The 11916-nt window shown below is 35.6% G+C and overlaps 2 protein-coding genes across 5 annotated transcripts; one reads left to right on the forward strand and one right to left on the reverse strand.

Moving 5' to 3' along the window:
- Positions 1 to 3346: 3346 nt before the first annotated feature.
- LOC110628080 (RNA-binding protein Musashi homolog 1) lies at positions 3347 to 8305 on the forward strand. Of its 3 annotated transcripts, none has more exons than XR_006347964.1 (13): positions 3347 to 3931; positions 4052 to 4141; positions 5076 to 5141; positions 5299 to 5364; positions 5525 to 5643; positions 5726 to 5771; positions 5931 to 5985; positions 6406 to 6482; positions 6666 to 6801; positions 6877 to 7001; positions 7083 to 7221; positions 7606 to 7746; positions 7889 to 8305. XR_006347964.1 is itself a non-coding variant. In XM_021774545.2 (13 exons), exons 1-13 carry the CDS (start codon positions 3914 to 3916, stop codon positions 7949 to 7951), a joined length of 1107 nt encoding a protein of 368 aa, XP_021630237.1. In that variant the 5' UTR covers positions 3352 to 3913; the 3' UTR covers positions 7952 to 8305. The 3 variants fall into 3 exon arrangements, 2 of the variants coding, with proteins under 2 accessions (XP_021630237.1, XP_021630238.1); XM_021774545.2 differs by having other exon boundaries at positions 3352 to 3931; positions 7083 to 7187; XM_021774546.2 differs by having other exon boundaries at positions 3354 to 3931; positions 5525 to 5610; positions 7083 to 7187.
- Positions 8306 to 8585: 280 nt separating this feature from the next.
- On the reverse strand, positions 8586 to 11672 carry LOC110628079. Of its 2 annotated transcripts, none has more exons than XM_021774544.2 (4): positions 10753 to 11672; positions 9403 to 9757; positions 9184 to 9290; positions 8586 to 9013 (listed from the first exon to the last, which is right to left on the reverse strand). In XM_021774544.2, exons 1-4 carry the CDS (start codon positions 11270 to 11272, stop codon positions 8964 to 8966), a joined length of 1032 nt encoding a protein of 343 aa, XP_021630236.1. In that variant the 5' UTR covers positions 11273 to 11672; the 3' UTR covers positions 8586 to 8963. The 2 variants fall into 2 exon arrangements, with proteins under 2 accessions (XP_021630236.1, XP_021630234.1); XM_021774542.2 differs by having other exon boundaries at positions 9209 to 9290; positions 10753 to 11670.
- Between the last annotated feature and the right edge of the window lie 244 nt (positions 11673 to 11916).

Here is an 11916-nt window from a genome sequence, read left to right on the forward strand (position 1 = left end):
TTTAATAGAGTTGTTCTTGAGTTAGTTTGGTCCCTCATTTGAGTTTATCTGTGCTTACACAGACCAGAGGAACCAGAGAGAGCAGCAATGAGTACTGCTCCAGAGTTTTCAGAGCCTGCAGAGTCAGTCCAGATAGCCAGAGGTGAGTGGAACTACACTTAATGTTTTTACTTGAAAAATGAAATGCTGTTAGCATAGTTCATGCATCATGAGTATACAGTAGGTTGTTTGCATTAGACTCCACGAATATGTTACATTGCATAGTTATTTGTTGATATGGGTGAATGCTGAATGATCCAATAGTCTCTGAGAGAAGTCCTGGAGCCTTTGACTACGCCCTGGCAGGTATAGAGAAGTCCAGGAGCCTTTAACTACGCCCTGGCAGGTATAGTAAAGTCCAGGAGCCTTTGACTACGCCCTGGCAATGGTAAGTACATAGGTGTTATATACACATATACATATATGACAGGAAGACCAGGTGCTCGATTCTACGCCCTAGCACGGCAGAGTTACCGGGACTATGTGGTGACAGGTTTACCCTTGATGTGGATTGTCTGTGATATGATGCATTCCATGAGATCATATTTTAATGATATGTTTTACTATTCTACTCACTGGGCTATAGAGCTCATCCCACTCCCTTAACCCCAGTCTTGCAGGTTCCGTGTACAGTGTACAGAGGAGATCAGCTGAATATAGAAAGAATAAAGAGATTTGTAATAGCTTAGAGTGGACATGTAATATTCAAGAGATGTAATAGTTGTGTATAAAGTTAGAAATGTGCTTGACTGATGTTTGAGTTGTAAATCTTTTGTTATGTACATGATCTGTATATGTATATGTTTTACAGAGTATGTGAAAAACCAGGCTTAACAGGTATGAGTTAACCCATCTAGAGCAAGCTCTAGTCAGGGGTACAGAGTATAGAGATAGTGCATGCACATGTTAAGCCTTGATACAGAGAAAAGAGTTTTTATTTTCACAGAAAATGTATGATCATGTATGAGATTTACAGGTACACAGAGAGTATAGCAGGCTTGCTACGGGTTCTGGCGGCCTTAAGCCGACCTGAATTCTAGCGCCGGTGACGGTCCATTTTGGGGTCGTTACAGTATCGATCCCACAGAGACCTCAATTCTGTTTAATTTAAATGATCAATTTGAAATAGAAAAATAGTTAGATACGAAAAGTGAGAAGAAGAGAATTTTTTTATGAAAGTGGTTGTGTCTTGGACAAACCAATAAAAATAAATTTAAAAGAAAATAATAATAATAAATAATGCAATTGAAACTTGAGAAACAAATAAATAGTTAAAATTTTGAGCTGAAGGTAATCAAATTGATGCATTTTGCAGTTGATCATTGGTTAGAAAAAAAATATTTTATATTATTATCTATTGTTTGGTTATAGTGGTCAAACACGCGAATCCCACAAATTCTTCCTGTTTCGCGTTTAAATTAATTCCTAGTTAACTAACAAGCTCAACACGCGTGTAAATTTAATTAGTCAATTGCATTAAGAGAGAAGAACCCAAACTTGATCAACAAAAACATTCGTTTTATTTAAATCAAATCTACTAATTTCTTAATATAAACTAATATATTAATTGTTGTTTGTTATTAATCCAATTAAATAATTACAGATTTAATTAAATTAATTAGCAATATGTTGTCTTCCCAAGATATTCAATGGGTCCCTTGAATTCTCAAGAAAACAACAATGGGGTGGTGTTTCTTGAATTCAGAAATTAATAGAAAATATAAATAAGATGAAAAGAATTAAAATGCATAACCTCACAACTTCAACAAACCTCAATTTAATTTAACCTTCAACTGAAAAATAATTGTTTAGTCACTCATGGCCATAATAAAATTATAACAACTAAGCAAAATAAGAAGATGAAGAAGAAGGTGGGGGCAGCAAGAGAGGAAAGGGGAGAGAGGTAGAATATATATCTCCCTAGGTTTAATGCTAGGAGCCTTTATATAGGCACAAAAAGATAAAATTTAATAATTTAAAATAAAATATATTATTCTTATCTTATCTCTATCCTAATCTTATCTCCATCCTAATGTGATTGAGTTTGATTCAACTTGATCCCATTTGAAACTGATCTTATCTTATCCTTGCTTAGGTGACAAAATATATCTTATCTCCTTATCGCCTTGGATTACAGGTTTGGTCAAGGGTGTAGCTTTCCAGTATAAAAAAATCCTTTAATTCAGCCTTTTTTTCTTTCTTTTCTCACTCACAACTTTGTCCAAAATTAAATTCAAATTTTGATTGTCTCGTTTATCTCTATTTTAGCCTTTTTTTTTTTTGTCTTTTGCTAGGAGCAAGGCTCCTTAGTTCTCGCTAGCAAGCGACTTTAGGGGAAGGCTCTTTTTCCTCCACTCAAAATGTGAGTTCCCTCTTCAATTACCAAGTAAGGGTAAATAGTTTTTTATTGGTATTTTTTTTAGATCTAACTGTTTAACGTATAAGAGGTGTGTTTAGATTTGCTATTACCTATCTTTTTTTTTTGCTTCTATTAGTTCATCTTGTTGTTGTGTGGGGTTTATGCATGCAAATGTAGCTTTTCCATTCCAAAAGTTGTTCTCAATTTATGTAGAAACTTCAGTGATAGATGGATATCTCACAGATGTTTATCTCACATGTTTATAGATAAGATATAAAACTTTTTGTCTGTTAGAGCCTACAAAAGAGTGAGATGGCCAGAAATCTGTCTCCTCATATTTCTGGAGATGTAATATGAAAAAATTATAGTTCAAATATTTGTTTTGCCCTATTTTTCTTTACATGCCTATTTGGGTATGTGCATTTGATTTCTTTTTGTAATCTATTGTCTAGGTTTAGTTGATAGAAAATGATCAATTTTAGCTTGTCAAATAGTAACTTCAAGTTTGTGATTCCTTCCAAATCTTTTGAGGTGACCTTTCTCTCGTTGTGTATTGTGTCATCCATATTTAATTTTTTCAGAATATTTGCTTGGATCGAAAGATTTGGATTGTAGGTTACATGGTGAACTTATCTATTGGGCTGCTTATATGAATTTGTGTTGCTTTTTCATGTTTCTTTTATTAAAATTAATTATTTAGTTGTTATTTCAAAATTATTTAGTTAAAGTGTTCATATATTGATGAAACTAAATCTTTAATATTTTTATTAAAGAAAAAAATTAATCCATTAAATGGAATAATTAGTTAGTCTCTTAGATGAAGATTATAATAAATTGAATATCTATTTAACAAAAATATTAAATATTTTAATTTTATAAAATAACAGATGTTACAATGGTATTAAAATGGGACTAAAATAGTTAATTAAAAAGAAGAAAAGAAAAGAAAAGAAAAGAAAAGAAAAGGAAAGAAAAATACAGTAACCGTTGGGCATTTTGGTGATTTGGTCCCTCCGGATTTTCTCTTATTGGAGTTGTCATAAAAACTGCAAATGGACTGCCCCGATGTCAGACGGTCTGGCGTTTGCGAGCTAGAGAGACCTTCATAGATATATAGGCTGGGAAGGAAGCGAGCGAGCGAGCGAGCGAGGTTGAGGGAGAGAGGGGAGATCCGTACTAGGGTTTTAAATTCCCAGAGATCGAAAGGTGAGTGAGTGTGCAAAATCCCTGTGATTATCGACTAACTTATCAAATTTTCTTTGTTTTCTTTGAGTCATTTGAGAAAAAATTTAAAATTCGTAGAGGAATGATGAGTTTCATTTGGAATTTGATGATGTTTGTTTGTGAGAAAGAGATGTACTTGTTATGTGCAGGGGGCGACCAGGAGTGTGAGAGAGATAGAGAGAGTTTTGTGAGTCTGCTAGAGCTAAGAGAGCGGTTCCGAACCAATTTGAGTGTTAGGGTTTCGCGATCTTCATCCCTTTTTCGCTTATAGCAAGATTCTTCGAGTTTCAGATGGAACGAAAGCTTGTGGTTAGTTATTTTCTCTTTATTTTACACGCATATAACTTGTTCCCATTTTAGATAGATATCTAACTAAAGCCCCCTTTCTTCCCATTTTTTTGAACTATATTTTGTGCAATTGAATTGTAGGTTTTGGGTATTCCGTGGGAGGTGGATACAGAGGGTTTGAGGGAATATATGAGCAAATTTGGAGAATTGGAAGATTGTATTGTCATGAAGGTTGGCGCTTTTGTCCTCTCCTCTATTTGCTGTTGAAAATATTCAAGATCGATGTTTGGTTGTGCTTTATTTCCGCTTTCCTACTTAGGTTTGTTTGGTTAAAGTTCTTTTGTCTGTATTCTTTTGTGCCTTAGTTCCTGGATTTGTACTAGAATGCTCTGCTGTTAAAGTTTTACATTTTGATACTCCTCTGGATAAATTTCAAATGCTTATTTCCTGCTTTTATCCATTTCTTGTCCCATTTTCACCATGGATTTAAAGCTTCATAAACTTAAATCTCATGTTGACAAATTTGGCGCTTGCATTTTAGGCTAAGATGTTTGCTGTGTTGAAATGGCTAAATTATCCTTTCAAAAGCTTGAGCTTAAGCTTAAAGCAAGTTTGGAGAAGATGTAATAATTTAATATCATAGTCCATCCATTCATTTAAAAAAAATGTATACTTTTCGAATAACTGTTTATATCAAATTATTTCCGTCTCTTTTTAATTTCATTAGAAATAAAACATGATTGTAGTGATATTCCATTAGATTCTTCATTAAATGGTAATATCATTCATTTTGTTAATTTTGTAAAATAATTTGCAGTAGTGGTGGTCATTTCATTCCAGTTCAATTTTTATATTTAGAACATGATTGCCCCCCATAATGACCCATTATATAGATATTATATGCTTACATAAACGCACAATATTTAACACCCTTTTTAGTGATAGATGGTGTGGGAGAGGTTAATATGGGATAGATAACAACTTTGGTTCAGAAGGAAACATTTGAGGACAGCACTTATTTTTCTGCTGCAATATGCAATAATATTTCCTTTCTTATCAGCTTACTTGAATTAAAATGCAAGATTTTTTGCAGTTACTCAATGTTAACTTTTCATTTTGTCTCCTTTCTTGATTTTTCTCTTGCTGTACTTTTTCCACTTTTTAGGAGCGGTCATCAGGTCGCTCACGGGGGTTTGGATACGTAACGTTTGCATCAGCTGAAGATGCAAAGGTAACAGCAAACCACTGCGATCACGACATTGAAACTCTAATTATTATTATCTTCACCTTTAAAGTGTTTTGTTTCGCAGAGACTTGAACTCATTTGTAATTAGTAGTTCACTATTTTTTAGCATAACCTATCATGCTTGACTTTTTGTTGGCTGCAGAATGCATTATCAAGTGAACACTTTCTTGGAAATAGAATGCTGGAAGTTAAAGTGGCCACACCAAAGGTTGTGCCTTAAAATTTTAAAATATATATTTGGTTCGATCAATCTATGATTCAAAGCTTCACTTTGTTCTCCATAGTGCATATGATTTTGAATTATAGGTGCATCCTAGGAGTTAAGGTTTGCATTCATGTTTGTTTTATTTTCTTTTTCCTTTTGGCAGGAGGAGATGAGAGCACCTGCAAAGAAAGTGACAAGGATATTTGTGGCAAGGATTCCACCATCTGTGACTGAAGCAGCCTTTCGAAGGTCATTGAATATGATGATGGCCGACAAATTCTTGTATATTCATTTTCCTCTTCTTTCTAGAAAATATTCTTGGACTTCTGAAATAATACAGTTCACTTTGAACTTGATTTTGCAGTCATTTTGAGAAATATGGCGATATAATAGATCTGTACATGCCAAAGGTGAGCTCATCTTCTACTTAAATCAGTGTCTCTGTGTGTGAGCAATATAGATCTGAATTTATAAAATGAATGTATAAATGGTCATGCTTTCATTTGTGCATACTAATAAACTAATGATTTATTTAGGAATATTAAAATCTTTTCGACTGAGTTATGCAGGATCATAGCTCAAAAACACATCGTGGAATTGGATTTATCACATTTTCTAGTGCAGGTGAGACCACCTAGGTCCCTTCTTGTTATTCGTGCTGCAATATTCAAGTAATGTCACCGTTGCTAATTTTTTATGGACTCACAGGCTTTCAGCTTATTTATGTCCTTTTCATATTTTCTTGTTTGCACAATTGTCTTTTTTTCTACACACTTCACCTTTATAAAAATGGATATAAATTTTTTCAACTGCCTTCCAGGTTATTGATTGAATGCTTTATTTTATAGTCTTCTTACTGTCAGTTTATGGTTGTTAGATGGCTTCTCTTTGTAAGCAGATATTGACAATTGCTTTGTTAAGATCCATTTATTGTTTGCAAGCCTTAGTAATTCTCTAGCATTATCTTCAACAATTGATAAATATTACTAATTCAAAACTAAGTGTCAAAGTACATTAAATATGATCGAGACTTCCTTGGTGCAGATTCTGTGGATAGTTTGATGGTTGATACTCATGAACTGGGAGGTTCTACTGTAGTTGTAGATCGAGCAACACCCAAGGCAAGTTGTGGAAGAGCTACTCTTTTCTCTATTAACTGTGCTTATTTAACTAAGTTGGGGCTACATTACTAAATGGCACATCTAATTTGAAACATATTTTAATTGTCTTGTAAACTCAAGATTTGAAGTTTATTATTTTGATACTTGTGAGTTAATGTCAACTGTACGATATTTCATTGCCAGGAAGATGATTTCAGGCCAGTTGGAAGAATGGCACATGTTGGATACGGTGCATACAATGCTTATATCTCTGCAGCTACTAGATATGCTGCACTTGGTGCTCCTACCTTGTATGACCATCCAGGTCCAATGTATGGAAGTAAGTACCACTTTAGGTAGGTGTATGTGCAATTAATCAAGAAACCTATCATTATTGAACTGGTTGCATTAACAGGGGAACCTGCTAGAGGAATGGGCAAAAAGATTTTTGTTGGCAGGCTTCCTCAGGAAGCAACTGCTGAAGATTTGCGCCTGTATTTCGGTAGATTTGGTCATATATTAGATGTTTATGTTCCAAAGGTAAGATGTTAGTCTTGCTATTATCCAGTGATAGACATTGCTCAAGTTGACTTGATAAACATTTTAATGCTTATTGAGTAGGATCCTAAGAGATCTGGCCATAGAGGTTTTGGATTTGTAACATTTGCTGAAGATGGTGTAGCAGATCGTGTTTCTCGAAGGTCTCATGAGATTTGTGGACATCAGGTATTAGATAAAACTTCATCTATCTCAGAAATTGGTTAGTAAACTGTTCTTTGGAAACTTGTTGACTGTGTAGCATAGGGAAGACACATGCAGAATGAGATCCTTACTCCAGAAGTTTTTTAACCATAAGATGTTCATTCAGATTTATAGTGTACTTTTTCTTATTAGATCCTCCCTCCTGTTCTGTGTCCATTGAACTAGAATTTTATTTTTGTTTTGTGTGATAGGGATATTAGGCAAGTATGCTTCATAAAGATTGCTCTGTATTTCACATGGTTTGCTTTCCTATATGTGAACCTGGTGTGTGCCATAAGCAACTAGGATGACACGTTTTTCCCGCTTGGAGAAGCACTAGCTTTAATTATGAATTTGTTGTTATTTATGTTACACCCTTGCTTTATATTCTCTTGCTGTGCAGGTAGCAATAGATTCAGCAACACCTATTGATGATGCTGGCCCAAGTGGAAATTTCATGATGAATGCTGCTCCCTCTTTTGGGGGTTATGGTGGTCCTATGCGCAACTTTGGTAGGATGTATGGAAGCCTGGATTTTGATGATGTGAGTATATATAGTTGCACTATAGCTGAAAATTGGAAATTTGAATACATGTAATTTCTGTTGTCCATTTCTTGAAAAGAATGACTTCTTCAAACATTTTTATGGTCCCAGCTGTTATATGATTTAATTCTTTGCTTTGCAGTGGGGTTATGGAATGGGTAGTGCAAGACCTTCCAGAGCAGATTGGAGGTATAGGCCATACTAAGTTAAGAGATGTGGCCATGGAGAATTGGGATTGCAAAGGCTTTGTGATATGGTGTTTCTTATAGTAGAATAATCATTGAACATTTTTTATATAAATGATTTTTTTTCTTTTAGTTATGGAGATGCTGCACTCGTAACTTCCTTGTACCTCCATTTTCAATGTCATGTTCAGAATGTTAGTTTTGGTGGCAAATTGGCTGTGTAGGAATACAGCCAGGGATTATGATTCACCTGTGGCTTTGGGATGGACTAAGTTTTCGACTGCCAATGCGACTTCCTCCATGTTGTAAGTTAGATATTCATTATTCTATTGGTTTTTTTATCACAAGAAAATCATTTCAGATTGTGTTTGAAATTGTTGATTTAGCTGCTTTTGATTAAAAAAAAAAAAAAAAACTCTTCTGTTGGAGCAAGTGCTTTGTTGGCTAAAACAGAAGGTTTGGATTTGCTTTTCCGTTTTAACCCACGGGTGACCTTTACAAGGTTTAGAGAAATAATTATTTCGGATGATACATGGAAAAATGAACAGGTTTGACTAAGCATTTCCTGGCAAAAAGTAAATGGAATATGGCTTGTGTTGAAGCGTCATAGTTTGAATTTGGTTCAGCATATGCTCCTGGAGACTGTTCATGGTATCAAACAAAGGACAGAAATATATAAGAAAATTCAGACTAATATCAGAGGACACGGACTGAGGTCTGAGGTGATGCTTCGTATACACGGTGCCAATTGTTTAATCTCATGATTTACAAGGTGATTCATTCTGTAAAATATCTTATAATGCTACAAATTTCTGCATTAAAATAATAGCAGGCTAGTGCAAAATTTGAACTCGGAATCACCACGGAAAGAGCTACCTTGCTCCAATGTGAGTGAAGCAACTGCTCAAGACACTCAACCTTGCATGCCTGTGAAAGAAAGAAATCTTGTGGGGTGTCTTTGGAATTTGATGACCCTGTGCATCTGATATTGCGCTTCTCATTTCCTGAGCTTTGATCTGAGCCATTCTCAGCTTATTCAAAATATTGTCCATTGATGATGATCTCTTCTTTTCCAGTTTCATCTGCGAAACAAGGAGAGAGATCTTATGATATTGAGTAAACTACAGTAATTTGTGTGAAAAATGGAAAAATCGAAAAAGAAAATTGCAAACCACTGGCAGGCACACAGAAAGGATGGTAAAATTCTAAGAAACATTCCCAAAAAAATTTCTTGATAAGAAAGAGACATAACCACATAATCGTAGGATGCATATAACCTCAAGTTTTCGTATTGCTGCCTCTGCTTTAGCCTTCTGCAAGTTCTCCCATGCTGTGATCTTGGCTTCCTCCCTTTGCAACCTGCATTAACAATTGATAATAATATTTGGTGAAGTTCCTTTGGCAAGAAGAATTAATGTTCACTTCTGAATCCAAAAAAAAAAAAAAAAAAAAGAGTCACAACAAAACTTACTTGGGAAAGTCTGATGATGCATCTGGAACATCCCAAGACGAAACGTGAGCATCTGTAGCATTTTGATAAGCGTCCTGAACTCCTGGCCACCCTTTTTTACTTGTGCAAGAACCACGCTTTGCAGGTCTACTGATCAGGGTGGCTTTTTTGTCTACTTGCACCTCTCTGATTTCCAATTTAGCAGGATGCTCATTCTCACTTTGTTGTAAAGGAGGGACAGAGGGAGGAGAGGAGGACCTCCCTATGGGAGATAAGCTGACGCTACCCTCAGGGCTCATCTGTGTTGCCATATCCCTCCTTGAAATGACACGAGCAATTTCGTTTTCTGCATCATTGATGTTATCAAGCTTCTCATCTGCACATTTCATTTAACATTCATCAGCTAATATCAGAGAGTTAGTGTAGAACATATGATATTCCAACGGAACTTCTTGTACATGACATCCATAGAAGCTGAGGAGCAAAACTCAGTATGTGCTCCCAATCAATGCTTTGGGATTTTCTTCTCAAATAATAAAAACAAAGCTATATTACTAATTGCTTCAACAGTGTCGACACACTCAGAAAACATCTTCACTATTTGTCTCAAACAATTTCTGGACATCTTCAGTATTGGTTTAATGCCTAGCATTTTCTTTTTTACCTCGTCTACAATTTGCCAGTACTTCTACTGAAGTGTAGTGGACACACCAACATGGTCAGATTCTTGCTTGGATCATGGAAACTAATATGGGCATCTAACATTAATTAAATAACCCTGTTATGCATCTCAAGTGGTGAGATGAGATAAAATACGAGTCTTTTCTCCTCTAACCAATAGTCTTAACTTGGAAAGAAGCGTTTTACCTTTTTAGCAGACCTTCCTGACTGGATTTCAAGTTAGTCGGGCCAATGGGTTTATATAGCTCTATGAGTCTATATGTTTATATAGATCCTATTCATTGGTGTTTATATACATTCTATTCATTGGTTAAAAAAAATGTGTAAAAGTTATATTTGTCTCCGCCATTCTATGAGTCTTTCCTTTTTGCATATAGCATCACCACTCTCTTTGGCAATATCTACTAATTCACAATTTAATTTAAAAACTATATTTCTGTCTGGACGTTTTCAGATTCCGAATGGTTTAGATGAAAAAAATACCTTGTCATGCAAAATCATTTTAAGCTCAAAAGAGGTCATTAAGTACAATATCAGTTGGCTAGGTTTTTCCTACCATGCTAATTAGACATAGCAAGCTATAGACCCATGAAAAGCATCTCTACAAGTTTTAGTTCTCAGTCAATTGATCAAATACCTAAAAAAATAATTACCTGATGTGAATAAGCAGGGAGGAAAATTTTATCATACCTTGAGAATTGGGTGATGAACACTCGCTAGCCAAATCTGACCAACCAGGTCCACCAGACGAACGTCCCACAATAGCTCGCCCACCAATACCACCTTCATTATGAATACCAACTCCTTTAGGCATCAAAACTCCAGTCGAAAATGGAGAATGAGCTATGAAATTTCTCACAGAGGCACTATCAAGAACCTGCAGTGAAGGCGAATAATTAGAATAGTATGCAATCCCAGGAGGCACAATGGGTCCACTCTTGGATTTGGGACGCCTCTGAGGCTGACACTGTGAGTATTGGGCAACGCCATAGCCCAGAACTGGGCTACATATCCACCTCTCAGCATCTTCCCACTTGGAAGGCGTTGTCCTGCCACTGTAAAAAGGGGTCAAGGCAGTGATTTGCTTCCTGCTGCTCACTGATGGATGCGGTACTCGCTCTGAGCTCCATCCCTTGTCGTGATAGTTCCCTGCTCCTCCTGGGCTAGGAAATGTGCCTAAACTGTGGGACGAAATTAGATTCTTCTTCATGCCCTCTAGGTTTTTGTACTAATTCCGAAGTGGGTCTTTGCCAGTTTCCTATTTTTTCATTTGCTAGCCAAGAATCTCCATCTAAGAATATCTGGTTATGTGCAAGAAAGGTGCAAAATAATGAAGCAAAGTTTGTCAGTAACTAAAGAATTGTTGTTTTTCTTGATTTCACCATGTGAGCAGTTGAATTGCTTGCAAGTAGACAAAGCTTGGGTTAAAACTGAAAATTTGGTGGAGATACTTGCGAGAAATGACGACCCACGAGGTCAAATCAATGAGTTAAGAGCTATGAAGCAGACGAAGTTTGCATTGATGGTGAGTTGTTTTGCAATCTTTGTGGACAGAACGGAATTTATCGTTTTCTGTTATTATCATCTCGTAGTCATAGATGAGCTCACTGCTAACGAAGAATGAAGTTGATAGGTATTAAGACATGAACAAGAATGTGCATTATTGGAGAAGAAGATTACTAGGATACCCTTTAGCAAGAAGACAAGATAAATTACTGAGATTTGGTTTGTACGAACGTAAGATTTTATTATTGGATGATTTATTGTTTAGTATCTAACTTTTATCAAATTTAAGATGATCTCATATTTCCAATGAATCAATGGATCACATTGATTAACATGCAAGTGCTCGCA

The sequence above is a fragment of the Manihot esculenta genome, chromosome 12, assembly GCF_001659605.2.
Source record: "Manihot esculenta cultivar AM560-2 chromosome 12, M.esculenta_v8, whole genome shotgun sequence".
Taxonomy (NCBI): domain Eukaryota; kingdom Viridiplantae; phylum Streptophyta; class Magnoliopsida; order Malpighiales; family Euphorbiaceae; genus Manihot; species Manihot esculenta.

Bases quoted from the DNA above. Each gene is read 5' to 3' on its own strand.
- LOC110628080 (XM_021774545.2), top strand. The intron at 5,365-5,524 runs GTTGTGCCTTAA...TCCTTTTGGCAG, and splicing joins TTAAAGTGGCCACACCAAAG to GAGGAGATGAGAGCACCTGC. The intron at 5,644-5,725 runs GTATATTCATTT...TTGATTTTGCAG, and splicing joins ATGATGGCCGACAAATTCTT to TCATTTTGAGAAATATGGCG.
- LOC110628079 (XM_021774542.2), bottom strand. From the start codon at position 11,272: ATGAAGAAGAATCTAATTTCGTCCCACAGTTTAGGCACATTTCCTAGC. The intron at 9,758-10,752 runs GTATGATAAAAT...TGAAATGTGCAG, and splicing joins TTCATCACCCAATTCTCAAG to ATGAGAAGCTTGATAACATC. The intron at 9,291-9,402 runs GTAAGTTTTGTT...TTGTTAATGCAG, and splicing joins GCATCATCAGACTTTCCCAA to GTTGCAAAGGGAGGAAGCCA.